Source organism: Cercospora kikuchii, assembly GCF_019650295.1.
Source record: "Cercospora kikuchii DNA, contig_00006, whole genome shotgun sequence".
Classification (NCBI taxonomy): Eukaryota; Fungi; Ascomycota; class Dothideomycetes; order Mycosphaerellales; family Mycosphaerellaceae; genus Cercospora; species Cercospora kikuchii.
In genome coordinates, this window is record NW_025408587.1 from 2107301 (window position 1) to 2134207 (window position 26907).

The 26907-nt window shown below is 53.3% G+C and overlaps 11 protein-coding genes across 12 annotated transcripts; 8 read left to right on the top strand and 3 right to left on the bottom strand.

Annotated features, from left to right (window-relative positions):
- Positions 1–149: 149 nt before the first annotated feature.
- CKM354_000974600 (uncharacterized protein) lies at positions 150–3122 on the bottom strand (the record flags this gene model as incomplete). The annotated part of the gene is made up of 4 exons (XM_044805178.1): positions 150–523; positions 573–667; positions 715–2575; positions 2624–3122. The coding sequence occupies 4 exons, from the start codon at positions 3120–3122 to the stop codon at positions 150–152; spliced, it is 2829 nt and encodes a 942-aa protein (XP_044661113.1).
- Positions 3123–4148: 1026 nt separating this feature from the next.
- On the top strand, positions 4149–6367 carry CKM354_000974700 (uncharacterized protein; the record flags this gene model as incomplete). The annotated part of the gene is made up of 4 exons (XM_044805179.1): positions 4149–4300; positions 4350–4875; positions 4924–5461; positions 5553–6367. 4 exons carry the CDS (start codon positions 4149–4151, stop codon positions 6365–6367), a joined length of 2031 nt encoding a protein of 676 aa, XP_044661114.1.
- Positions 6368–7024: 657 nt separating this feature from the next.
- On the top strand, positions 7025–9248 carry CKM354_000974800 (uncharacterized protein; the record flags this gene model as incomplete). Of its 2 annotated transcripts, none has more annotated exons than XM_044805180.1 (4): positions 7025–7108; positions 7162–7242; positions 7306–7766; positions 7823–9248. In XM_044805180.1, 4 exons carry the CDS (start codon positions 7025–7027, stop codon positions 9246–9248), a joined length of 2052 nt encoding a protein of 683 aa, XP_044661115.1. The 2 variants fall into 2 exon arrangements, with proteins under 2 accessions (XP_044661115.1, XP_044661116.1); XM_044805181.1 differs by having other exon boundaries at positions 7309–7766.
- Positions 9249–11286: 2038 nt separating this feature from the next.
- On the top strand, positions 11287–11685 carry CKM354_000974900 (uncharacterized protein; the record flags this gene model as incomplete). Its single annotated transcript, XM_044805182.1, has 1 exon — positions 11287–11685. The coding sequence occupies one exon, from the start codon at positions 11287–11289 to the stop codon at positions 11683–11685; it is 399 nt and encodes a 132-aa protein (XP_044661117.1).
- A 703-nt stretch (positions 11686–12388) lies between these two features.
- Positions 12389–13144, top strand: CKM354_000975000 (uncharacterized protein; the record flags this gene model as incomplete). The annotated part of the gene is made up of 1 exon (XM_044805183.1): positions 12389–13144. The coding sequence occupies one exon, from the start codon at positions 12389–12391 to the stop codon at positions 13142–13144; it is 756 nt and encodes a 251-aa protein (XP_044661118.1).
- A 686-nt stretch (positions 13145–13830) lies between these two features.
- On the top strand, positions 13831–14265 carry CKM354_000975100 (uncharacterized protein; the record flags this gene model as incomplete). The annotated part of the gene is made up of 1 exon (XM_044805184.1): positions 13831–14265. The coding sequence occupies one exon, from the start codon at positions 13831–13833 to the stop codon at positions 14263–14265; it is 435 nt and encodes a 144-aa protein (XP_044661119.1).
- Positions 14266–15590: 1325 nt separating this feature from the next.
- Positions 15591–16262, top strand: CKM354_000975200 (uncharacterized protein; the record flags this gene model as incomplete). Its single annotated transcript, XM_044805185.1, has 1 exon — positions 15591–16262. The coding sequence occupies one exon, from the start codon at positions 15591–15593 to the stop codon at positions 16260–16262; it is 672 nt and encodes a 223-aa protein (XP_044661120.1).
- A 299-nt stretch (positions 16263–16561) lies between these two features.
- Positions 16562–19380, bottom strand: CKM354_000975300 (uncharacterized protein; the record flags this gene model as incomplete). The annotated part of the gene is made up of 3 exons (XM_044805186.1): positions 16562–18352; positions 18472–18666; positions 18721–19380. The coding sequence occupies 3 exons, from the start codon at positions 19378–19380 to the stop codon at positions 16562–16564; spliced, it is 2646 nt and encodes an 881-aa protein (XP_044661121.1).
- Positions 19381–20207: 827 nt separating this feature from the next.
- Positions 20208–21433, top strand: CKM354_000975400 (proteasome regulatory particle lid subunit RPN8; the record flags this gene model as incomplete). Its single annotated transcript, XM_044805187.1, has 3 exons — positions 20208–20391; positions 20449–20720; positions 20780–21433. The coding sequence occupies 3 exons, from the start codon at positions 20208–20210 to the stop codon at positions 21431–21433; spliced, it is 1110 nt and encodes a 369-aa protein (XP_044661122.1).
- A 396-nt stretch (positions 21434–21829) lies between these two features.
- On the bottom strand, positions 21830–22420 carry CKM354_000975500 (uncharacterized protein; the record flags this gene model as incomplete). The annotated part of the gene is made up of 1 exon (XM_044805188.1): positions 21830–22420. One exon carries the CDS (start codon positions 22418–22420, stop codon positions 21830–21832), a length of 591 nt encoding a protein of 196 aa, XP_044661123.1.
- Positions 22421–24543: 2123 nt separating this feature from the next.
- Positions 24544–25704, top strand: CKM354_000975600 (uncharacterized protein; the record flags this gene model as incomplete). Its single annotated transcript, XM_044805189.1, has 1 exon — positions 24544–25704. The coding sequence occupies one exon, from the start codon at positions 24544–24546 to the stop codon at positions 25702–25704; it is 1161 nt and encodes a 386-aa protein (XP_044661124.1).
- Positions 25705–26907: the final 1203 nt, after the last annotated feature.

The window sequence follows — 26907 nt, forward strand, 5'->3', positions numbered from 1 at the left end:
CGGAAGATTTTTCAGGTTTGACACAAGAGCTATTTATATTGCTTGAATTGTGTTGCTACTGACTGCACTGAGGCTGATGAAGGACCTCCCATAGGTACAATGCTGCTCCCCCCCGTGAACACAGAGAACTGAACCACCTCCCCGCATACTCACTCAATGTCGCTTTGCTCCTCATCAACGTCCTCGGTCTTCACGCTCGTCTTTTTCTTCTGACTGATCTTGCTTAGCCCTTCTCGGAACGCCTCGAAAGTTGGGAGTGCTTGCTCAGTGAAGACCCTGAGCTCTTCGCGAAGGGGCTGTTCGTCTGGGTCTTGCTCGTCCGGGTCGATCATGCCGTCCAAATGGGCCCAGATCTCCTCAAGAATCTTCGAGATCTGTTTCTCGAGCTCCTCACCGAGGTGCTCTGTTTGGCTCTCGATAGCAGAAGCAATTGCTCCGAACGCGATGTCGAAAGGGGATGCTTCGCTTTTCTGCATCAAGAAATCATACATAACCTTTTCTTGGCGCTTAACGTAGCCATTGCCTGTTACGTTGTTAGTAGTCGAACCTCTCCTGTCCAAGAATCCACTTGCCTTTATCCGCCTTGAGCTGAGCGTAGACAGGCTGCATCGCAGTAACAAAGTGATGGGTAGGGCTTTCAAATCCCGAAGTGTCCATCCTGATATTTCTGCTTACGTTAGCATATTGGACCCATTGCTGCCAACATCAACTTACTCGAGCTCCTTTCTGAACTTAACCTGATGATCTCTGCGTGCGTTTTTGACACCAGTGATATGTCCAGTCAGCAGTTGGTAGAAGCTGTCCATCTCGAGATTGATGACAGCCGGTTGACTCCTTAATGCTGGCTCTAACGAACTCAACTCTTCCACGATTGACCCGACCTGCTTTGCAATAGCCTTGGACTGAAGCTTCTTGATGTTGTTCCAACCACCGACAAGTGAGAAGGGCGCCTTGCCCCAGAACTCCATGTTCCACGATGTCTTTGGGCATGTAGAGGTCGAGTGGCTGCCTGAGTTCCTGATGAACGCTCTTAATGTGCTCCAGTGGAACCGATGAATCTTCTCAGTCCATTTTGAGCCAGCTTCCGATGCGAATCCTCTAATTTTGTCACTGGACTGGGTGAGCAGCTTGCCTGCCACGAGATCGTGGCATTCTTTCCGATACACGTTGAACCTTGTGCCCAGCGACTTTTGCGGCTGCCTTACAAGGTCCAGTAGAGCCTCAGCGCCTTGAACGTTTCTCCGGATTACCCAGAGCAGCACACCCTTTAAGAATACTAAGAAGCGATGGTTGACAAAGTCTTCGAGCGCTGTAAGAAGCGCTGGCGCTGCCAGTGTGAGAACATGCTTCCGAAGGGCTGGTATGCCCGTCTGTTTAGCCGAGAGCTGAAATTTCGTTGCCGTTTCCGTTACGCCCTTGAACGAGCTGTAGTGTGCATTTGACACGCAAAAGACTGTGGGCTTCTTGCCCTGCGGCAGGTGACCCTTCAGCTCGCGTCCAAGGCCTAAAGTGACGAACTTGTTTCGAACTTCCACCAGACTGCAAAGTCGGTCCTGATCGGCCTTGTCCCTTTGTTTCTCAAGTCTCTTGATCGCTTTCTTGTTTTCTCGAATCTTCCGCTGTCGCTCCTTCGTAGGCGCTGCTCGTTCTCTCATGAGCAGTCCGCGCTTAAGCTTGGTCAGTTTAGTTTGGAGGTCCCGACACTTCTGTGCACATTTGTCATATGTAGCAGTAGTATGCTTTTCATTTTCGAAGTGCTCCGCAAGGTTCGCATTGATTTCATCCTCGGATCGGGTGCAAATAATAGCAATGTTGTCGCTGAAGCGTTCCACATACTTGGCGTAGAGACGATCCACGGTAGTGCTGTTTACGGCACGTCCAATAGGGGCTACTATCCACAGGCCATCGCATTCGCGAATGTACGAGTTAGCGGCGTTGACCTTGACAGCATTAGTGTCGCTAATTCCAGGCAGATCAGCAATCGAAGCATATTGAAGTACGCGAGATCTCTGAATTCCGATCCACACAAACATAACCAGAGGCCACAGCGTTGGCTGAGATGGAGAAGATATAGCCTGAAGTAGAGGGTCAATTGCTTCGCGGAACTCTCGAGCTGAGCTTGCCTCGCGGCGAACGGTCCGGGAAGTGTTCAAGTTCATATGCGCAAAGAGCTCCTTGCACCACTTCTGCAGCTTCCGAGCTGCTTTGCCCGAATCCATTGTAGATTGGTCGAGCATTTCTTCTGCTTTTTGAAAAGATGACATCTCCTCTTTGTCGCAAAATAAGGCGTGATGGGTCTTGACTGCCGTGTCTGCACGATGCTTGTAAAGCTGACGTTTTTCGTCGTCCCAGTCGGGCTGGACTTCCTTGTTCTGTCGATAGTGCGCGAGATGTTCTCGGAGCAAGGCTTTGGCTGTCTCCTCATCGTAGTAGGTAATTTCAGCGGCAAATCCCTCTTTCTGTCCGTTGATCGAGCCGCAGTACTCCATAGCGGTCGCCGTGCAGCTTTCGCCGGATGATATAGCTTTCGCAATGTCTGGCACGTCGACGAGTGAATTCAGGAGCGAGCTTTTGCCTGTGAATGTTAGCAGTGTCAACGTACTTAGTTGTCAGAAAAGCATACCAGTGCCAGTGTCCCCAAGCAGAGCTATGCGCATTGGCCGAGGTCGCGGAACTGCTCGCAACTCTTCTGCTTTCGCTCGAAAGTTTTTGACGTAAGAGCTCTTGCAAGGATGACGATCGACGATGTCGATTATTTGCTCAACAATGCCAGTCAACCCGAGCTCGATTTGCGAAAAAGCTGGATCATAGGCAGGGAGCTTGGGGTACGTTTCCTTTCCTTCACAGTAGATGGCGTCTGGATCAACCTCATCCTCGAGAGACATGTCATTCTCGTCGAACTGTTCGTCATCGCCAACGAACAAGTTCTCATCGTCGGCGTTGTCACCTTCGGAAGCTTCTTGTTCCGAGTCAGTGCCGCTAATGCTGTCGTGCTCATCAGCGCCTGCGGAAAGCGCCGATCCGCTTTTGTTGTCGTCAGTGCCGCAAGATTCGACACTTTGAGAACGTTTCCGCTTGCCCAGGGCATCGTAAGGCGATGGCGAAGCGGTCATTGAAGCCATGGCAGCGGCGCCGCAGCAATGTGGTATCTGCTCAAGTAAGTAAGGCAGGGATGGGTGGCAATGGGGTAGAATTCAATGTTGTTGAAAGTGTGGAACGATGTGGTGAGAAAGTGCTTGGACGCAGAATGAAAAATGACTTCCAATTTGTGCCGTGGAAAGTGAGGCGGTCTGCTCAACGTAATCTTGTTAATATGCTTCCATGTGATCGCAATTACCTGAATATGGACATGGACCGTGATGTGAGTAGATGCGAGGAGTGAGTGGGGGCGAGACTCCTACACTCGCTGGATCTTGCAGGCACCACTGCAAGGCCCGGGGAAGATCTGGCTGACGCGCAATAATAGTACTAGTGTAGTAGCACTGATTTCAGACGCAATGGCGGTTGCGATGTTGATAGTGCATTGTGCGCATCTTCCATGATATCCCCTTCCGCTTCTGATATGCAGCACAGATACCATGAGCGACTCTGGTCCATCCCATCCCATCTTGTCCCGTGGTCAGTACTCTTCTACGCCTGGACTCCACCCTCGCTCAAGGACAGCCGCACCCGGCCCGATCCCGGATGCATCAGAGAGCGAGATCAGTGTAGGAGCAGCCAAGATACGGAGAAGCTGCATGAGGCGGAAGTGGTGAGGAATGGTTGTACACATGTAGTTTGGAGTTGAGTCAACGACGACGCGTCGACGCGTGAAGTCGACTGTTCGCTTGGCGCATGCGTGCTCACGGAAACGCCTGCGGACTGAAAAGTGCCGTGCAAGGGAAACAGGACGATAGATTTGCTGCGCTGGTGAGACACGAACAACACGAGTTCCTCACACATGTCGCGCGCGGGACTCTGCTGGCACCGTTGAGATTCGGCGATATTATCATCCTGCTGCATCTGAAGCGTAGGAGTTGGAGGCTCTGAGATTTGTGGCGGATCTCACACAAATGTGGCCACTCGCCGTGAGGGGCCCTCGGCTTGCCAGCTCTCCAGCCGGTAGTCAGCAGAACAATAATGATGGCACATACTGCACCGTCTAGGCCATGGACAGCAAGGCCAAGCAAAGAAGATCTCGCAAGGTGTGCGAGAATTGCCACGTACGCAAGCTACGCTGCAATGTCGAGGACATCGGATCACCATGCAGCAATTGCGTAACCTATCGCGCTTCCTGCGTGCTGCGGAAACGCAAGAACAGGTACGAACTGAATATCTTCGCGATTGAGCAGTACTAATACCACCCGTAGACGAGAGTCCCTATTATCCGAGCATGCCCGAAGACGCAGCCCACCAGCTGCGGTCGCTCAGGCTTCACCTGCGGATGGTGCCCTGGATGTCCTGGGCCCGTTTGCACGAAGCCCTTCAGATGACAGAGACAGCTCCGGTCCCATGACAGTGGAGTCATTCGATTACAACCACATGCTTGACCTTGATGATGTCTTCACATTCACTGGCAATAGCTCCAGTATGCCATTGGCGGCTTCCCAGAGCTGCAGTGCCAATGCTCCAACACCATCGCAACATTCCGGTGCCTTCCTCACCTTCGAACACCTCTGCAAAGATGATCTCACCTTCCTACGCGAACAGGGCTGCCTCGATCTACCTCAGAAAGGAGTCTTCCGGGAGCTCATGTTGCTATACTTCAAATTTGTTCATCCGAATCTCCCAATTGTGCCTCAGGAACTTTTCTGGTCTCGATGGCATGGAGATGAGTTTGTGCTGGGGACATTCTCTTTGCTACTCGTCCGCGCTATGATATATGCAGCGTCCGGTGTAAGCCACCAAAGCTCGAACGAGGTCTCTTTCTCTAACGATTGACAGTACGCGAACGCCAATCTCCTTTCCGCACTGGGCTTCGCTAATAGACGCGAAGCGAGAAATGCATCGTATCGCAAAGCAAAACTGGTGTTTGACTTCGAGGCAGATCGAGACCCAATCTCTAATGCGCAAAGCTGTCTTCTTCTGACCTACGAAACAAGCACTATGCAGCTGCGCATAAACTCCTCCTGGCTCGCTCATGCAATACGATTTGCGAGAATGGCTCGGGCAGAGTCATACTATCGATATCAGACCAGTGACAATCAAAGAGCCAAATTGCTAAAGCGACTCTGGTGGGGGATTGTCTTCCGCGACAGGATACTTTCCCTGGGCTTGCGCAGGAAATTGCAAGTCGAGATCGATCCTACTTGGGAGGATGCACATGGTCGACTAAAGGAAGAATATGCGCTCTCTGCAGCCGACTTCGACTCGGAGCTAGGTGTGTCGCCGGTCCACAGCCTCGAGACTCAGCTACGTCTTGCCCAATTGGTCAATCTCACTTGCCATGTAATGCCCGGTCTCAGTGGAGCTCTCAGTATTTGTAAGTGCGAGATGATGGTGTTTCTGCCTGTCCATGTCTCTACAACTCCAGCATCTCTGAGTGTTTCGCTTTACTAATCGATGTCTTCTAGTGTACCATCATGAGAGCTTAGACGATCGACTAGAAGCCGCTTCCCGCTCTCTAGTATCAAGCATCAACAACTTGCACCGAGCTGTTGCAGAATTACAACGATGGCAGGAGAGTGCCCTGCAAATTTTTCCGTCTCCCATTAGTCTGGACGATAGCGATGTCGATGAGGCAATCTCAATCTACGCCAACATGATTTTCGTTTACCAAGCGTCGGCAGTGTTCGCGCTGCAAACTCAACTCATCTTCATTCACGAGCTGGTGCCGGCTTCGAGATCACTTATCGATGAAGACACCATCGAAGAGTCCGTGGAGGCGCTGGAAGATGCCAACGCCGATATCATGCGACGAATCAAGGAATTGATCCAAACGCGATTACTAGACTCATTGCCGGTCAGCATAGTCCCGTTGGTGGGCCCTCCTCTGCTGCTTCAGGCGATCAATTTGGCTGCGGTACGTGGCACGCATTTGGAGGCCACAGAAAGTCGGAAATTGGATATCTTCACGCGCACACTCGAGAGCTGTCGAGAGCGCTTCCGAGGCAGCGATTTCGTGTTTGACCTACTGATGAACATGATTGGCTACGCCCAGGACGACGAGAAGTTCATGAGTGCCATGTCAAATTGGCGCCGGAGCTCTAAAGATGTTGACTATTCGACTTCTGGCCACACAAGGATCAAGCTGGACTGGAGTAATCTGGTATGTCAAAGGCCGAAGCTCTTCTTGCGCCTCATGGTACATATGGATCTTGCCTTTTGCACGGGACACCCGCCGGATGAGTCAGATCTTCCTGAGGGGCTGCGAAAGCAGGCAGCCTGATGAATAGTCAATGGCAGACTGCCTCCAATCTCAGGAAGTTTGCCAGGGTCAAAGTGAGTAGACAGGCAGACCCGTCATATTCGGGGCAAAGAGGGCGCTAGGGTGATCGCGACTGCACAATAGACTCGAGTCCTATTGTGGCGGTCGCAGTTACCTCATTGTCGATAGGCGATATTGTCCCTGGTGCCTTCCGCAGCCCTACATTAACCCCTTCCCCTCCTCTTCCACGTTCTCCCTCGTGCCACCCTTGCACTTCCACTCCCGCTTCGACACCGACACCACCTCTTAAGCACACCGCAGACCTGTGAGCCTCAATACGCCATCGACGCTCCTTCTCGGCCAGGCAGGCGCATTCACCCCAGCAAACAGTGGCGCTCTTGGCATCGACGCAGCTGTCGCCTTCCTTATTTGAGCAGCTCCCCCGTCACGGTCACCACCACCTGCGCGACAACGACATCAACATCGGCATCGACAACGAAGCCGCTCCAGCTTCCGCCAACATCAATCAACAGCACTCTTGCGCGCCCGTCGCACGCGCAAGATTTCGACATCTTAAGGGGATCGCGCAGCAGCTCCACGCTCCTAAAGCGTCGAGTCGTGTCAGCACCTGTCGCGCGACACTTCAGTCGTCCCTTGAACTTCATCGAATACGCCAGTATGGAGTGGACCGGTTCTCCCAACAAGAAGATGTCCGCATCCTTCACCATCTTCGACGAAAACACTCGCAACACCCCCGAGCAGGTTCGCGCGACCCTTCACGCACGCGTCAAACTTTAACTAATGTTTGTCTGCAGTTCGCCTTGAAGCGCACGGCCAGTGCGATGCCGTTGCCACTAACAACATCGCGCTTCGCGAACAGGGGTCCTCCTCCACAGGTACGCGCACTCTATTTCGTCTGATCTTCCTCCATCTTCTTCATTACTAATCGGACTCGCCAGCAGTTCAACATGGCCCACCAAGACTCGCCCGCTGTCGTTGCAGAGCTCATGGCCAAAGTCAAGGCCCGTCAGGAGTTGCACTCCCGCCAGAAGCGCGAGGTCGAGGACAGCGAGAACCGCAGCGCCTCGCCAACCAATACTGACCCGTACTCCAACACCCCTCCAACCGGCCAGAACTCCGACGAGGAGCAAGCTGATAACGAGGTCTACCGCCTGAAGCGCGAGCTTGACCTCGCCAACGAGCGTATGGCACAGATGAACCTCCAGCTCACCCAGTCACGCCTGGCTCAGCACACAATGGAGGAGGCCATTGGCTCCCCGTTCCCAACCGCACAGCATCTTGCTGCCAGCATTCCAGGACACAGCATGCTGCCGTCGGTCAATGGTCTCTCGCAGGCCACCGACTTCAGTCGTGCTACGACTCCGTTCGAGAATGGCAACATTAGCTTGCAGCACCAGTCGTAGGTCTCCCACCGTAACGCGAGGCATGTTGTGACATCTGACTGACTTCAATTAGCTTCGAGGGCATGCCAATGCAGGGGTTTCCACGCGCACAGCCTGGTTACAACAACCGCGCTGGCTACATGCCGTCCATCACTCCGGTCCCATACTCACAGCCGCAATACGGCGGCCCAAGCGCCAGTGGCATCGCCCACCCGCAACCCATCGGTACGAGACTCTCCCCAACAGCGGCTGAATTCGGCGTCGGTCGCGGTCAGTGGAACGGACAGCAGTCTCAAGGCCCATCCTATTTGAACACCACAGAGCCGCTCAACTACCGTCGCCTTCTTGAGCGCAACATGAGCTGCAACTGGAAGTATATCGTCGATAAGATCGTCTGCAGCAATGACCAGCAGGCGTCCATCTTCCTGCAGCAGAAGCTCAAAGTCGGCACATCTGAGGCAAAGTTTGAGATCGTCCAAGCCATCATCGACCAGGCCTACCCACTCATGGTCAACCGCTTTGGCAACTTCCTTGTTCAGCGCTGCTTCGAGCACGGCACGCCCGAGCAGGTCATTCAGATCGCTCAGGCCATTCGTGGCAACACCCTCAACCTCAGCATGGATGCCTTCGGCTGCCACGTCGTCCAGAAGGCTTTCGACTGCGTTCCTGAGGAGTACAAGGCAATCATGGTCCACGAGCTCCTTCGCCGCATCCCCGAGACAGTGATTCACCGCTACGCCTGTCACGTCTGGCAGAAGCTCTTCGAGCTTCGCTGGAGCGACTCACCGCCTCAGATCATGAAGTATGTCAACGAAGCTCTACGTGGCATGTGGCACGAGGTGGCTCTTGGCGAGACCGGCAGTCTCGTAGTCCAGAACATCTTCGAGAACTGTCTGGAGGAAGACAAGCGTCCATGCATCAACGAAGTGCTGGCTAGCATTGACGTTGTTGCTCATGGTCAATTCGGAAACTGGTGCATCCAGCATATCTGCGAACACGGCGCCATTCCTGACCGCACTCGCGCTATCGACCACGTCATTCGCTTCGCCAGCGAGTACAGCATGGATCAATTCGCTTCGAAGGTCGTCGAGAAGTGTCTCAAGATTGGCGGCAACGAGTTCCTCGATCGCTATCTTGACCGCATTTGCGAGGCTCGCCCGGATCGCCCACGTATGCCTCTGATCGACATTGCTGGCGACCAATTCGGCAACTACCTCATCCAGTACATTCTGAGCAGCGCCGAGCCACAGCGCCGCGAGATTGTTGCCGCTCAGATCCGCAAGCACATGGTCTCCCTCCGCGGCTCCAAGTATGGCTCACGTGTTGCGATGCTCTGCTGCAACCCAGCTGTCACCACCCGTCCTGGCCCGCCAGCTGGCCTTCCCATGAGCCGCGGCAATGGAGCTTTCGGCCAAGGCAGCTTCGGACACGACTTGTCACGCCCTTTCCCAGGTGAGCGTGGCTTCGGCGGTCGCGGTTCCTACGGAGGCTATCGCTAGGCCCTTTCACATTTGTTGACATCTGCGGAGAAATACAACCTTCGCCAAGGCTGATCCTGACACCAAGGATTTGCTGCCATACGATCGTCCATCTACGCTGCCACACTGGCTCGCTTGTTCTGCTCGCTTCTACACCAAAGCTACCTTGGGGATCTTTCGGCCCTCTTGTGCTTTTTGATCCGAGGCTGTCTAGCAATGCCGTCTCCATTGATACATCGATCATTGGCAGCTCTTTACCTAACAGCGGGCGTTGCTGGTCGGGCTTGCACATCATGCTTGCATCTTAGCCTTTGAATGTACCGGCGATGTTTTCCGTTGTTTCAAAAAGGAGGTAATCGAGGTTGCTTGCACATGGGTGCCGCAGAGTTTCGATATCTTAGACGCGCGATATGGAATGTTAGTGCTTAGTCGCTAGGTGCCACAAAAGTTGAGTAAATCGAATATGGAAGTCTTTTCATTTTCATCACACCCTTTTCATTGCACAAGCAGTGCCCAGTGATGCATCATGCTGTGGCATGGAGAGAATCTTGGCGTTCGGTGACTAATCGCCACCGAGCACCAAGGGCAGGTTCCTCCGCCACAACTTGTACTGGAAGACCACCACATCGGTCAACACTCGTTCTTCGCCTTTCCATCGCCACTTCTCACGACATGTTAGGGGCCTGTTGGACACCTGTGAAGTGCCTGGCTGCCATTCAATCGCAACAGACTTTGAAGCGGGCCGCGAAAGAGCCCGAGCAAGGAGATGTCCGACTTTGTGGGAGACAATGCAGCCATTGATGCTGCTCAAGCCATGTGCACACCCAATACAAGGTCCTGCGCTCGCCACTACATGCTGCCCCGGACCTGGTGGCGCTGAAACAGCAGAGCCGCCTTACTTCTGGTGCTACGTGGAGTGCGTTCCAGGCTTGGCAGCTACTGAATTGCCTTGAGCGTACGGCTCTGCATTAGCCTCGCAGCATGCACGAGCATAGCATTTCCTGGAAAGTGGAAACGATCAACACTATGTAACGCCTATAATTCGGTCCCGATCTCTGGCACACGTTGAATGTAAGACCATATTACGTTGTGGCGCATAGATTCAGTACTCATTGACTGGCAAGGCACATTGGCAGCAGCATACGATGCCACGAGGACGCCCCGGTAGTGAAGCCTTCCACAAGAAACCAGTCTATCTGGGCCTGCCGATTGTCGACGGGTGAGTAACACAGATTCGAGGGCCTCAAAGATGGGCCAGATGTCTGGTTCCCCAGCCTGATGAAGTACCGATCACATTGCGGCGCACTAGGTCTCGTTCCTACGATCGAAACAGGTTGTGTTGGCTCTAACCTGACTCTTGTCATCTTAGTCGCATGGTGCGCAGGCAACCAGTAGCATTCTGGAAACACGCGATACGCGAGATCAGACAGACTGAAGCATACACGAACCCCGAACATGCTAAAGCCTCAAGCAATCTCTATCTTCCATGTTCTCGTGGCGGCATTGCAACGTCGCAGGGCGATTTCAGACGCGAACATCCAGCCAATGTATTTCGTGAGACCACCTTTGGTGATACCAAAGCTCGAAATTGGGGAGATCATCTGATCAATGCTTCGTCTTAGGCTCCGAGATCGTAGCCTTGTGGAGGCTTCCACTTGAACACACATTCAGGAGATCGTCCCGAGTACTCCGATTCTAGGCTTGGAGTGAGCAGGTGGCAGCGCTTTGGGCTGGCATCGTGCATAACTATTACAACATGGAACCTCCACGTTTCCTCCAGTGACCTCAGTGGAGGATCCAGGCCATGATCATGCTGTTTGATTTTCGAAAGCCACACAGCCTGTTGCATGCACAATTACAAATGGACGATGTACTTGGGGGGACCATGAGTAAGCGCCACAGCTCTAGAGAGGTACCTCATATGGCTTTTGAGAGATATAAAAGTAGCCCGAAGGACTGCCTCTACTCCTGGCCAAACACACAGTTCAATACCTTCAAAACTACATCCTCCAACACATCACTCAAATCTTCTCACACTTCCACAAGCAAATCAGACAAAATGCAATTCACCTCCAGCATTCTCGCCATGGCACTATCGTGCTCCATCTTGGTCACGGGCTCTGCCATTCCTATTGATACCTCCCCGATCGGCAGCCCTCTGGACAAGCGTGCAGACCTCGAGACCTGCCCCGGTATCGACAACGAGCTGGTTCGAGCTGGTCGCTTCCGTGTGCGCTGCAACATGGACACTTCTTCGAACGGCGGTCGTGAAAAGACTGTGCAGGCCACCGATTTCGATGACTGTATTGGACGGTGTGAAGGCGTAGCGAACAGAGATTGGTGCAGGTTTGCAGCTTTCCCAGCTCAAATCAACGAGCCGGGTCCATGCTATTTGAAGGCAGGAAATGGCGGAAGTAACGTTGAGAAGAAAGGCGTTAAGCTTGGCATTAGACGTTAGAGGACGGTTCGAGGGAGGCAGAAGCCTCTAGGCAAGACATGGAAACAGGTTGGGAGTTCGGGGTGCTTCAACATGGACACAGTCTCTACAGGTGATCAATAAAATTTGGTGATTGGAGTGCTTGAGATTTGCTCAATCTCTCCTCTCTTTCGAATCACTCTTATGATTGTCGTCTACCATTCCATGGCAGGCCTTCTTCTATGTGCGCTCCGAATTGAATATGTTCCCGCTGCAGTGTGACCCAAGCTTCCATGCTCGGCGGTCTTCATGCATTGTCAACTCTAAACTGCGCCTTCTTCCCCGCCTAGACACGACGTATCCCATCTGTTCCGAATGCCTCTTTCAATACATCCACAACAGAAAACATGAAGCATGTCCATTCAACTACCAGCCCTAGAGCCTTCGGTCAGCTGCAAGTTAGCTCTCGACAATATTGACCTCACGTTTAGAGTAAGATGGACGTACTCGTCCGGCAGTGCGACTCATTAATGCTCGAAGATCGGCATAGACGGCACAGGCGAACTGGGACTAATGATCTTGCGAGACTCGTGAGTTGCGCTCGTGATGTGAAGAGTTTCATACTGATCGACTTAGCCTTCAAAGGAAATACCTCGATGTTGCTGCCATCAATGATGCAGGTGTGGACGCACACGACATCGTCTGTATGCGAAGCCCCAGTACAGCAGAGTCCGACTGACATGCAATGCAGGCCGCACTGCTAAGGAACTGGTTGCCAGAGCCGAAAGACATTGAGCTGGAACAATCAGATGTCGGCGAGAATCAAATCTCGTTCTTACACAACGATCGCATGCGGACCATAATTTTGTTCAACGAGAAAGCTAATAAGCCTATTCCTTGGTCGAAGGCAGGTGTGCTGCATGTTGTTGCATGTCCGAAGGATACCACTACGAAAGTCGATACGAGCGTCCACATTCACGCGGATGGCGCGAGGAAGGTCCTCGTTGTGGCAAAAGATACCGATCTTCCAATATTTGGCTCTTACTCGACCGTCTATCCTTACAAGGCCAGAGTCAGAGCTTTCACCATAGCTAGACCGCGGCCAGGTTTGCGGGATATCTTGGCCTCTATGCACATCTGCAGCAGAGACGTGTTGGGAGAAGCCAAGCTGGTCTTGGACTTGTTGAGTGAGTACAATCCGCTAGATATCAGTCAGGCATCTACTTACATGAAATTGACTTTTTTGGACACAGCCGAAGTGATTGCTCGCGATGCATGCGGTGCGTGCCGTATGGCTTATGGCGACCACGTTGGGCAGCTGGCTGAAGGTATATCATGGAGACTTCAATTCGAGTATTACCTGAATCTGTTCTTGAGTGAAGAGGTCCTTGAAGGGGATCAGTCGGTTAGAGGAGGCTATGAAGGTAGCATGCAGTTCGCGGAGCGGAGTGAGTTGTTTGCATTTGTGCCGTCAAAGGGATCACGATTTCGAGAACAGTAGTTTGCAAATGTTACTTCTGTGAAAGTGCACCTGAAGTCTTCACATTCGCTGACTCATCGTTGCCAAGAAGCAAGGGCATACCACATCTTCTTGCTCCAGGTCCTGTCGTCAGCCAGATCTAGCACAGCTTTTCTGGTTGAAGATGATTGTATCATGCCGCATCGATGCGACGATGCGGCTACGGATCGAGAGCATCGACTGTTTTGAACACCGAGCAATCCCTTCCCGGGTCGCGACTGGTCGAGCACAGCCCCGATGCTTCCTTCCATGTGCTACCATGAGCTATGTCTTGTGCGGCTTACATGGCTACGCGTTCAATGCTCACCGGTGAGGCCGCTTCAGCCTCAACTTGTAGGTTCCTTTCAGCCTGCCTCTTTGAGCTGCCGACTAGAGCTGCTCCTCAGGTTACACCAGGTCCTTCAGCCCCAGGTGGGCAGTGTTCCCAGCACGAGATTGGTCGTGTCCTGGTATCCAACATTCCGTGCTACATCATGGCAATGTGCTTCGCCGTGCTGGATGTTGGATGTGCCACCTCAAGGAGAGCCATCACGTAGTAAGAATAGTAACGTGCGACGCCCATCGAGCATATAAGGGCTTGAATCAAGCGCACGACAGTATATCCCATCACAGCATCATAACACCACAGAAAAGCCTATATTCCTCAATCTCAGCAACCAGCCAGCATTATGACTCGGTTCTTCATCCACGCCCTGGCATACTTCGCCATCGCGGCCAGAGCCATGCCCCACGGCGCTCCGGAAGTTCCCAACAACGATCTCGTCACCGATATTGGCAATGTCTTGCCGCAAGAAAGCGACACGAACCCACTCATCGTGGCCCGTGCCGCCGGCGAAGTGACCTGCAGCGTCGCCTACAAGTTCCTCTTCGAAGACTTCTCTCTTCGTGGCAAGAACGTGCCCAACTCCAAGCTCGGCGACAATGGCTCGAACTTACGCCAGCAATTGGTCGGATGCGGTGCATTGACGAAATGGAAGTTCGAATGGACGCCGAACGATGGCAACTACGCATGGCGCGCGACTGGGAGGTTGCCGATCGGGACCAAGGCTTGTGTGGGAAGAGCGTTGAACACGGCACTTGGCGCCGGAAAGGGAGGCTGTTGAAGCTTTCGTGATGGGTTGGAATAGTTCTTGTTGCCCTCGATTACACCATCGGATTTGGCAGATAGCGAAGACAAACATGATTTGCCAAGGAGCTTGCTATGAAGGTGGAAACGAGCGCAGCGAAATCTTGCGAAGTAGCGGAAATGATGAGACTCTGCGCAGAATCATCAAGGTGTACCTGTCATTAGGTGACTGCGAAGTCTGTCAAGCTGTGCAATCTATAAGACCTTCTTAGAGAGATGATGTATCAAACCTCCAACTGAGCCCGCTTCGGTCAGAATTGTCCGCACTGCAGCGAAAGGTCTGTCTCCGTATCCAGGCAAATGCATATAATAACTCCGTCCATGCAATCATTAATCCGTCTATTCCGCGCGGCAACCTCATATCCGGACCACTACGCCCAGACATTGTATACGCAAGTGTCTCTTATCCAATATGTTCCGTATCCATTCGAACGCATTGATGCCGTTAGGGGTGCATGCAATCGAAGCTGGCGCGGCGCTCCCTTCCACTTTTCTTTTCACAGTGTCCAGGGCGACGCTCGCGAGGGAACCTCCTGTTCCGTTGAGAGCTGAAACAACGAGACCGGCAGTCTCGGAGACGACTTCGGTGAGCGTCGCATTACCGCTCAGATATGCTGCCGCCGACTCCGATAATGCGCTGGTGTTCGCTTGCCATCGGGGCTCAAACCAATCGGTACTGCTGAAGTCGAAGATGGATCCGACGAGGACGAAGAGCAGAATGCTACAGTAAACGCATGGTCGCTGGATGATGAAGTAGGTCGAGAGGAAGAGAACAGCGTAGATCGGTGAAGCGTTCAGTCTGCATGATGACAATTAGCTGTAGCCTACTGGCTGCGAATGGTAGTTGCGTACAGAAAGAGTAAGACGGGGATGAATTGCCGCAAGCAGAACATCGCGGCGGGCAACGGCGGTCAGACAGCAAGAGCCGCAGCAGTGGGATGGAGAAGCTGTTGTTATCAAGCACGCCCGGATGTCGTCGATGCTCGGCGCTGACTACACATTGTGTGGTGTAGAAGCCGGCGCATGAAGTGTCGCGTGCTTTGAGGGGCGCTGCATCCACTTCCAACTTCGCGCGTCACGCCAAGGCTTTGATGCCTGGACTTCACTTCATTTCACTGTCGCCTACCCGGCTAAAGCAAGTTCTCTGGCTCATGGCTCCCTTGCAAACACCGCCGCACGTACGCGACGCGTGAGATTACCTGATCATGATTGGCGGTGAAGCCTAGAACGACCAGCATTTCAGGTTGACCTCACCTTCACACGCTCGCTCAGTCGCATTGTTCACGAACACGCCCAATAGACATGGGAAGCGTAGAGACTGAAACCGCCTTCGAGGCCACTCCTCTATACAAGAACATCTGCGAATATGTCAAAGAATACATGAGTCGCTACGACGCTTCCCACGATTTCAACCATATCCGACGCGTTCTTGCCCTCACAAAACACATTCTCGCCGAGGAGACAAAAGCCAATCCTTCCAAGAAATACGACTACCAAGCATGCATATTGAGCGCCCTTCTCCACGATGTGGGCGATAAGAAATATGCCCAACCAGGCGAAAATGCCGAACATCTCGTATCGGCTCTCCTCAGCAAGAATGGATGTCCGCCCAAGAACGTGGCAAAGATTGCTCTCATCGTTGAGAATGTGTCCTACAGCAATGAGACAAAACGACCACAGCTCGTCAAGGCTCACATTAATTCACATCCGGAGCTTGCGATTGTTCAGGATGCAGATCGCTTGGACGCTATTGGGGCGGTAGGAATTGGAAGGGTTTTTGCTTTTGGCGCTGTGAAGGCTCCGGATCGCGGACTTCAAGGCAGCATAGACCACTTTGATGATAAACTGTTGAAGCTGGAGAGTATGATGAAGACGGAGACAGGCAAGAAACTGGCTAGTGAAAGAACGGAGAGGCTGAGGCAATTTCGGGAATGGTGGGATAAGGAAAATCAGCTGGAGTCTGGCTTGCCTTGATATGCAACGCTTCCATTTTGAAGCTACAGAGCTGTAGGCTCGAGATGTCTTTTGCCTCGATGAGCTGGACGCTTTGGAGATGCACTCGCAGCCTTCGCATTCAGCCTCTTGTTTCTCTGTGCAAGTACGGCTTCTAAGCCTACCAGCGTCCAGATATGTGCAAACAATGCTGTGCCGCCAGAAGGGACGGGAAACAGGGGAGAGGAAATTCCACCACTCCCCCCGAATCATTCGACAAATACAGCCGTGGCGTTGCGCCGGCTAATGCCTTCACGATACCTTTTTGGCGTTCACAATGCCTATTTGATGTAGCTGTGCGCCTTCAACCATTCGCGCGTGTTCTCGAGATCGCGTTCCTTGTATTGGGCACTTCCCTTGATTGTATCGGAGACAACTGCCAGTCCTCGGTCGTAGCCGGTGTTGTCTTTATCGCCGAAGAACTGTGCAATGTCCTGCTCAACCTTCGCGTCCGCAAAGCGCTGCAGAGACATGCGCAGGAAGCGTTCCAGGACGACCATATTGCCGCCTAGCTTCTCGCGAACAGCTGGCCACTCTGACTTGATGTACTCCCAAACAGTGCTGCGTACTTTGGAGTTATTCGCCAGCGATGCGCCGACAGTGTGAAGATCCTGAATTGCCACGTTGCCAGCGAATGCGAATTTGAGGTAATCGTTGGCTAGTTCCTTGGTCGGCACGGAGCCCATGGATGCAAGTGTAATTTCGCGGCCATCGATGGACTTGGTATTCAAGAACTCCTTCTGTACGGCTCTGTAGGCCTGTTCGCCTTGGTTCTTGATCGCAATCTTGAAGACAGCAGCTCTGAGGGATGGATGAATGGCCTGTGGGTCGCCGCCAACGAAGGCGTCGAATTGCTTTGTGGCTTCTGCCACAACCGATTCGTGGCCAGCAAGGCCTGCGGAGGAGATGAGCAGAGCACGAAGTTGGCCGGTGAGATAGTCGTCGTTGGGCGCAAAGGTCCAGCCGACCTTTTCAGTAGCGGCAGACACAAGCTTCAGGGTGTACGCTCGCAGACCGTGAGATACTTCTTCATCAGAGGCAAAGATGCGTCGAATCTTGCCGAGAGTCGTCAACACCTCGCTCCATACAAGGTAGTTGGTTTCTGCGTGGAAGCCTTCGACAAAAGACAACACGGCCGAGGTCGTGCCGTGACCAGAAACAGCCAGTGCACCTGCGTCTCCCACTAGACCAATCCTATCCTGGATAGAAAGCTTCTCGAGATGCTTTGACAACTCTACCAAGCGTGGAGGAGGGAGGTTTGTGCGATAAAAGCCCGTCTGGTCGCCGTTGACCTTGTAGAAGCTCGTGTCGATGTCACGATATGTATCCTCTCTGACAGTCAATGCCTCACGCTTGGCATCCGTGGCTTGTGGTCCAGTCTTGAGCCCAAGTGGAATCCACCAGGTAGTCGTGTCCTCCTCAGGCTTGACATCGCCACCCGACAGGAAGCGCGATTGTTGGACGCTGATCTGTTCTGGCTCTTCCGCTACAGTAACTACAGGGAAGCCGATCTTACGGACCCAGGGATCCATGAAGCCTGTGACGTCCTGCCCAGATGCCTTGCTAAGTGCTGACCAGAGATCGTTGGTGGTGGCGTTCGAGTACTCATTAGCTTTGAGATAGTCTGCCACGCCTTTGAAGAACGTCTTGTGTCCCAGGTGCGATGCAAGCATGCGAATGACAGAGCTACCCTTCAGATAGCTGATATGATCGAAGATCTGATCAACTTCCAGTGCGTTTCTCACGGGGACTTCAATAGGGTGACTGGTTCTCAGACTGTCCAGCTGGAAGGCCATTTGCATGCCTTCCGTGACGAATTGCGCGTCCACATTCCAGTCAGGATGGAGATGATTGACGGCATACCAGCCTACAAAAGTCGCAAAACCTTCGTTGAGCCAAAGCTCTGACCACCAATCCATCGTTACAAGGTTGCCGAACCATTGGTGGGCCAGTTCGTGAGCTACGACGTAAACAATCCGGTTTCGGTATTTTTGGTCAGAGTTCTTTTCATCGAAGAGGACCGCGGTCGTTCTGTATGTAATAAGGCCCCAATTCTCCATGGCACCGTGTGACTAGAAGCATTGGTCAGTGTGTGATAGTAGAAATATAGGTGTGGGGAACGTATGATGGGCTGATGCAATGATCAGATCACATCTGCGCTGGTGCGTGAAGAAAAGAGGATCGAACTTACAAACTCATGGACCGCGAGTAGATCAACCTTGGGAAGCGGATAGTCGATCTCGAAAATCTCAGAGAAGTAGTCGACGACTTGATGTGCACTCTCCAATGCCAGCTGGCCCTGCTGTTTTAGGCCTCTGGTAGTATATACTCTGACCGGCAGACTCTTGCCATTATACTTCCGCCTCGTAAAATCTTCGATGTATTCCTGTATTCCCTATTAGCAGCGTCCAAACGGACATGATTGCAGAGTGTGACTGACGAACTCGCCGAAAGCCCAAGCCAACAGGTATGTAGACATGATAGGTGTTCTGTCAAAGCTGACAATTTTGTGGCCGTCTTTGCTCTTGCGGGTCTGTTTCTCGGGCATATTGCTCAATGCAACCAAATCCTCTGGAATCTCGATTTCGAAATCAAATGTCGCCTTGAGATTTGGCTCGTCGAAGCAGGGAAATGCCCTACGAGCATCACTAGATTCGAATTGTGTCGAAAACATATAGTGCCATTCCGAGTCCCTTGCCACGCTCTGCGATGCTGGCACTGTAGGCTTGTACTTTGATCTGTAGAAGCCAGCCATGTGGTTGTTCATTACGCCCTCGAATGCAATGGACAGAACTGCCTTCGGCGATTGTGCCAGCTCTTGATCGAATGTGAAGGTACATCTCTGATGCTTCGTGTCGTACGAAATATCGGTAGCCTTGACAGCCGAAGAGTGCTTGCCTGAGTCTGTGACCAGCTCGGCAGAGTGCACCTTGAGCTCATGGGTGTTGAGCGTGATGGAGCTTGTGGACTTCTTGACTTCGACTTCGATGTCGACTTTGCCTTGGTAGGTCCATGGCTCGCCAGCAGCCAAGTCCGTCAGTGATATGGCATAGTTGATCGGCTTCACATGGTCCGAAAGGATATCTCGATCGGAAGCCATCTTTACGAGGGTGCTGGAGGCGTGATTGGAACAAAATCGACTGGCGAGGGCCGGTGGGAAGGGATGCAAAAGTGCAGCGAATTTAGATGATCGAGCGGCGTTTGCGGGATTCGGATATCGTGAAGTCGGTGTTCGTCTCGTTGTCAGGCTCAAGGGTCGATGGCGTGCGTAGCTATTCAAGTGAAAGTGGGATGGTTTTGGTGCCCCGCGAAGGATAACCCGCCTGAAACCGAGCACAGCAGCGGACATGGATTCCCATTGACAGCGGCAGCTGCACTCTCTACAGTAGACCAAACGATACTATAGCTTGCGCAGCTTCGACCACGAGGAAGCGAAACGGACGGCACGTAAACTAGAAATTGGCTCTGATGCTTGATGGAAGCCCTACGCGGCCAAGCATCGCGTCGACACGTGCCTTTTTGTAGTATCTTGAGCAATGGTCTTCCGCAGACTGTTACTGGAGCTCTCTGCTGTCTGTATGCATTTCACATTTACGAATTTAGAGTCAAAAAGTGCTCCACGCTCCGAGAGTTTGCGTTGCTCAGAGGGCGCTGGGCTCCAGAGAGGTCAAGATTATCCAAACACTGAGAACAGAAATCGTGGTTTGTGCAGCAATCGCCGCTAAAGTCGTCCAAAGAGTCGGATGAAGTCAGCGCACAGACATCGCGGAAGTCTGTTTGCGCAACCACCGACCTGCCTGGAGCTCCCATCAACTAGCTGCAACACAATCACTTGCGCAAACCCCCATCACGAGAGCACGCGACAAACCATCCTCCGAACAATCATAAACCTACCACGCCACCACATAGCACGAACCGTCGCCGACGATGCCAGCGACCACAGCGGAGACGCTGCAACTCGTCAACCGCACTGTGTCCGTAGCGCCTCTCGTCCTCCTCTCGGCAGCAGATCATTATGGCCGCTCAGCAAAGGGAACGCGGAAACGTGTCGTAGGAGTGCTGCTTGGTCAGAACGATGGAAAGAGCGTGAGAGTATCGAACAGTTTTGCTGGTGAGTGACCTGTGGCGCCATTCGTTGGACAACCATGATCTGACCACATGCAAATAGTGCCATTCGAGGAAGATGAGAAAGATCCCTCAGTATGGTTTCTGGACCACAACTACGTCGAGTCGATGAACGACATGTTCAAAAAGGTCAACGCGAGGGAGAAGCTGATCGGATGGTATCACTCTGGGCCGAAGCTGAGGGCCAGTGATCTGGAGATCAACGAGTTATTCAAGCGATACACAGCCAATCCACTCTTGGTCATCATAGACGTTCAGCCGAAAGAAGTGGGCGTGCCGACTGATGCCTACTTTGCTGTGGAAGAGATCAAGGACGTAAGTGAAGGATCAGGTTGCGCCACAGATTGACGCGGCCGATTGCTGACTATCTCCAGGACGGCACAACCACATCGAAGACCTTTGTACACACACCGAGCACGATCGAGGCGGAAGAGGCGGAAGAGATTGGCGTCGAGCACCTTCTACGGGATATTCGCGATGTCGCTGTGGGCACACTCAGCACACGGATAACAAGTCAGCTGCAATCGTTGCAAGGACTTCATTTGCGGCTACAAGACATTGGAAAATATTTGCAGAAAGTCCTCGATGGCGATCTTCCTGTCAACCACGCCATTCTCGGCAACCTACAAGACGTGTTCAACCTGCTCCCCAACCTCTCTACACCCAAGGAGGCCGGCAAGGACTTGCCCTCACTCAACGGCATTGTAAATGGTGCCGTGGGAGTGACGGGTGGAAACACTGAGAACTCGGAACTTGCTCGCGCCATGAGCATCAAGACCAACGACCAGCTCATGTCAATCTACCTATCCAGTCTGATACGAGCCATTACCGCCTTCCACGACCTCATCGAGAACAAGATTCAAAACAAACGTCAACAGGAAGATGAAGACGCGAAGAAGGACGAGGACAAAAAGGACAAGGAGCTCAAGAAGGAGGAGAAGCTGATGCTCAACGGCACATCGGAGAAGACAGATGATTCCGCGAAAGAAGGGGCCAAGAAGGACGACAAGGGCAAGAAGAAGGGATGAGCAAGATGTCCAAACATTCACGATAAACGCAATACCGAGCATTAGCGACGGCGTCAGGAGGTTTGCGGCCTGGAAATGCGTGGCTCATGCGCTACCAGCATACCGCAGATGGCCGATCACATTGTATTGAGTATGTACATTACTGCGGAAAGACGAGCCACGATAATGTGATGCAGCTCGCCGCGGAATGACAGTTCACGAATAGAAACGCTGTGCAGATGCTGCACAATCTAGGTTCGTCACAAATTTGACTCTCTGCGGCATGCATTGCGCCCCCCCTGCTCAGTGCCTCTACGATGCATCCCAGCCACCTGCATTAATCCGAGATGCACCGTGCATGAGGACCATTCAACAAGGAATGCGACCAGCAAGCCATGCGACGTGCCACCAAACTTTTTAGTCCCCCCATCCAGCAGACCAACCTGCAATCTCATCCACCGTAGCCTCCCTCTCCTGCACGAAATGTGAAAATGCGCTGCAATGCTCAATTAAAACGCAGGCAAGTAAATGCTTGCAAATGGGTATGTCCTCCCCGAGAGTGAGACCACCTACAAGCCACTGGCCCTGCTCAGCAGAAGGCTGATCAGATGTTTCTGAAGAAGTAGCGGGAAAGGCAGAGAATGCAAAAGCTGGACAGGAGCAATTCCATGCTTTCAATCGCACTTCGTAGTTGTTGACGTAGTCGTGAGTAGAAACACGAGTGTTTTGCTGCTGTGCTGAATGGACGATGTAGAGAGAGGATACTTGTGCCTGTTGACCTGCTTGAGAACCGATTTCGAGACGAGTGACGAGACCGCGATCCAGGAGATCAAGTGCTGGGAGTACTTCTTTCTCGAACAAGGCGTACAGCGTCAGAAAAATGCTCTTGCCTTGTGGAGGCAGGTCTCTGAGTGGATTCAGGCTTTGCGAGACATTGACATCTGCTGGAGGAATTGCCTTGATCAGGCTCGTGACCCACTCTCGTGGACTGGTGTTTGAGCTCGCCATGTTGTATATCTGGGCAGGACGCTACTGGTAATGACGTCCGCCAGGCTTCCTCATCCTCACCTGCTGATGTCAATGTTCAGGCAATTCGTGACGTGGAGGGTTCCAGCAAGGCTCGCTGTTCTAAAGCTGCTTCCAACAAGCGGTCACAGTGAGCATTGATTTGGCGCTCAATAATGCCCAGACGCCGTGCGAGGCGGTCTCTGTGTTGCGTTGTCCGGTGCTCCGCCGTAGCTGCCCAGTCCCCACGTCGGCACAGAGGGCGCCCTGCTCTGCAATGGAGCTGTATTGCGAGGCTTCACCGACCGAGCATGTGATGCCGAGCTGAGTTCATGCCCGCGCAGCGTGTAGAGAAGAGAGTGTGGTCGTGAGCAGTGAATGTGAATGACGATGATGGATGTCGATCTACGGTCGCGTGAGGCTCAAGTGGCACACGACCGTGCACCGATCGGAAGGCGCGTCGATTTGAGTCAAGGACAGCGCACACACTTTCATCCTCCAACCAGCACCGGCAGCGCGGCCGTCACAGACAGCAGCACACTGGGCAATATGCATCCCAAACACAGTGGCCCCTTTTATCGTTTGTCGCGTTTGCCGGCGAATGGCAGTCCGGCCCAGCGCAAACACCTTCACATGCGAGCACACTGAGGCAGCTGACCGCCGTCCGGCTCGGTGACTGGAGGCCGCCATTGACATCCCACTCTCGGAGGTCACCAATGGCTCTCATGGGACCCGATGGACAACACGGAGGGGTGTCAGCTGTGCACCATGGCCGCCGCTGCTCAATGGCATCCGCTTATGCGCCCACCTGTGCTCGCGCTGGACCGCACACTGCAGCAGCTCTCTCGCCGTCTGGAGGCAAGCTCCCGAGCCCACGACGGTGCAGGCGCTGTTTGCCAGCAGCCGGTCCACCGTGAACAGGCGTTCATCTGACGCGGAATGCACGCGGGTCTGCCACCGAGGTACCCTCGCGGCACAACTCGCATAAACGACGATACTTTGAGGGCAGGACGGCGCGCAGATGAGACGGTGCATGCCACCGCTTATGCGCGGGTCACCCACCGCAGAGCTCTTTGTCTCGTTACGGCCGCGTGCTGCGCGTGCTCGGCCGGTGAGGGTGCAGGATGGTGTGCCTCACCATTCGCGAGTGTGCAGCCATTGGAACAGGCAAACAGATGACCGCGAGCTCCTTGTTTGACGCAGCCGTGGCAGCTCGATCCTATCAGCGCAGCCGGCCGCCGCAGTGTGGCGCAGCACTCGACACCCCAATGTGCCAGCAGGTTCTGCGGTGACGACGAGACGCAATGCCAGCGCGTCGCGGCCATGGTCGGACGGCTGACAATTGATGAGGCCCCGGGCCTGCACATTGACGACGTCGCTGGACACGCCCGGACTTTCGACGGTTTAGGGTTCGATACAGCCGCCAGGCGCATTTCGCCACCGTCAGCGTGGGAGGGTGACTCAGACGTGAGCTACCCAACTCGCACACCCTAGGCAGCCAATGTCTACGAAAGACGACGCGGGCGCGTGGGCTGCTGTTGGTGATTCGCCAATTGACTCGCCAGCCTTCTGGCACCTTCGTCGCCTCTCTTCCGACGAGGGCGAAGCGCGCACATGACAAGGAATCGGGCTGCGACATTGGGATTTCCAATCATGGGCTCCTGCCTGCCGACCTGTCTTAGGTCCTGCGCTTTCCTTGTTTGTGTCATCTGTCACTCGTTGCGGTCACCAGCTGCGGAAGCCTGAAATGCTGCTCTGACCCATAGTTGCCTTTCTGACTCCCGGTGGCTCAGCTTCCACTCTATTCAGCAGCCTAGAGAGGGTACCGCTGAATGCTTACCAACAACCGATCTTTGGACTAAAAGGACAGATTAAATTACCCGACGACGAGCACCGCAGACTTCAAGTACTGCAGCTCTCCCACACCCTCGCGATCCATCCCTCCGCGCGATCCTCCATCTGTCACGGACTTAGACGGACGACAACACGCCAAGCATAGAGTTCACGACGCGACGGACTTCGCCACGCGCATTACTCCGTTGATACATAATCCGCCTGTCGCCTGCCTGTTGGCACACTTGCTGCCTGCTACGACACTCACACATCCACATTCGCGACGACCAGCGATGGCATTATCACAACCGCAGCAAGAGAAGAAGAGAATGGGCACGGGATCACACTTGCTCACACCAGAGGAGCCAACGATCGATAGCTTCGACGAGCCACAACCAGTCCGCGTGGTCGAGCCACGCTCGCCACCAGAGTCGCCAGCATTCCGACCACTTTCGGCGTTGAACGCAGCATCGCACGAGGACCAACAACTCTATCCTGTATCCGATTCAACACACGCCCGGCCTTTGTTCCACAGCAGTACCACGCCGAGGACGACACCAGATCGCGACTCCTCTGCTTCCGTCGCAAGCGAGCCGGCCGCATCACCAAAGACCCCCATCTCAGGAGACGATCACCACTGGTCACGCAAGAACTCGTCTGGTGTGATCGGCATAGTGCAAAGATACAACGCCGACCCGTACGCCTGGCATCAGAAGTGTCTGGACGAGCTGATGGAAATGAAACGGCTCAAACTCGAGGCAAGACAACTGCCGCCTCCCACGTCGCGCCCTGTGAAGCGCGACTCACACACACAGCGTCTCCTCGAGAGCTTGGGCAAATCGCGAGTCGCGAAGAGCACACCAGTTGCAGCGGAGACCATCGAGAGGCGATCGGAGAAGGTGGCGTCGCCGATCAAGTCAACCCGAGCAAATGCTAGCGACGAAAGCCGAAGGCAACAACCCACAAAACGACACAACAGGCAGACTTCGACCCCAACCAACACTCTCGCTGCTCTGTCCCAGGCTTCAGCTGCACCCAAGCCCCGCACTCGGCAACCACCAAGCAAAGTGGTCGAACGCAAAGACCAAAGCTGGACGGAGGTGGCGGATTACTGTCCTCCCAAGGAGTCGCTTGACACGATGAGCAGGAAACTTTCCGTTGAGTGGACGAACAAGAACCATCAGGATCTGAGCCAAGATCCCGATCGCGTCCACCTCCATCCCCAGGAGCTCGCAGTCGCTTCTACGCTACGACTGAAATGCGATCGTTATCTACTCATCAAGCGTCTGATCTTCCAGGAGAAAGTCAAATTTCTCAAGGAGAACAAGGAGTTCAACAAGACTTCTGCACAGAACTGCTGCAACGTGGATGTCAACAAAATCAGCAAGCTCTGGCAATCATTCAACGACGTTGGTTGGTTCGACAGGCACTGGTTCGAACAATATTTGAACTAGACCAGCCACGTTGGCAAATGCGACATATGCTTGGAAGAGTCATTTGAGATCTTACCCTTGCCAGCACTTTGATTGGACACGGCTTCTGTGACTATTGGTCACGACCAGACTTCGCTTCTTCACCACAGACTGGCTTTTCCTTTTTTGTTCCTCTGCTTGGACACCGCACGGCGTTATTTGATTTTCGGGACCCATGGGGAATTTGGCATCTGCATGAATCTGGCTTGCTCTGGCAGCACAGGCCTTGAACGACTTGATGATTTGCATGGATGCATGGACATGAATCACAGCGATTAGCACGTTACGGGAACGTCGGACGCTCCCCTCAGTTGCGAGCAGGATGATGGCGCAGTACAGCCATGCATTGGACGACACTTTTGGTTTTGGTTGTTATTAGAGATACCCCCCGCTCGAGCTTTAACTTAGGCTATAGCATGACAGTCGCTAGAGACCCTTCTTTTGAATGCTTCCCCATAACTTCCACTTCCGGCAATTTTCTTACTGAGACAGGTCGGCGTTCCACTTCAGGACCTGAGGGCTGTGAAAGCAGTTGGCATGCGCGGCGAGTTTGCAGACGTGATAAAGGCATCCGCATCCGCGCGTCTGGCGAGGATTGATAGAATATTACGACCACTTCGTGCCGAGTGAACAGGTGATGTCGAGATGCAGCGCCAGCAATGTCACGGGCTGACGAGCTTGGATGAGACACAGAGAACGGCATTGTCAATATGCTGTTGATTTGGACGATGGTGAATGCTGGTGAACAGTGGTGGAGTTTAGTTGTATTGCTGGGCGTTCACATGAAGCCACGAATTGGCATCCGTGCATCCGCGAATGTCTCGGGGTGATCCTCGTCTCAAAGTCTAGACTACGCACGAATTTGACTTTGCGGCCCTGGAGAACTACAACAGCAGTGTGAGATATCGCATGCGGACTGCAGTCCGATCGACCATTGCCGCCCATTGAAGACAGTCCTTCAGCTCGCGTGTTCGCAAGCGCCATCCGTGGTGAGCATAGACCACGTTTCCTCAGGTACAGAAGTGGGTTGCGGAGCGAATCCCTTTCCGCTAGCATCCACAAACGGTTTAGGCCGCTTTCCCTTGCGCGAATCTCAGCTATTAATTCACCAGCAGTACGAATCCATCGTCAATATTCGGCTCGAGAGGACACCTACGCAGCAAGCGGAAGGGGCTTGCGTCGACC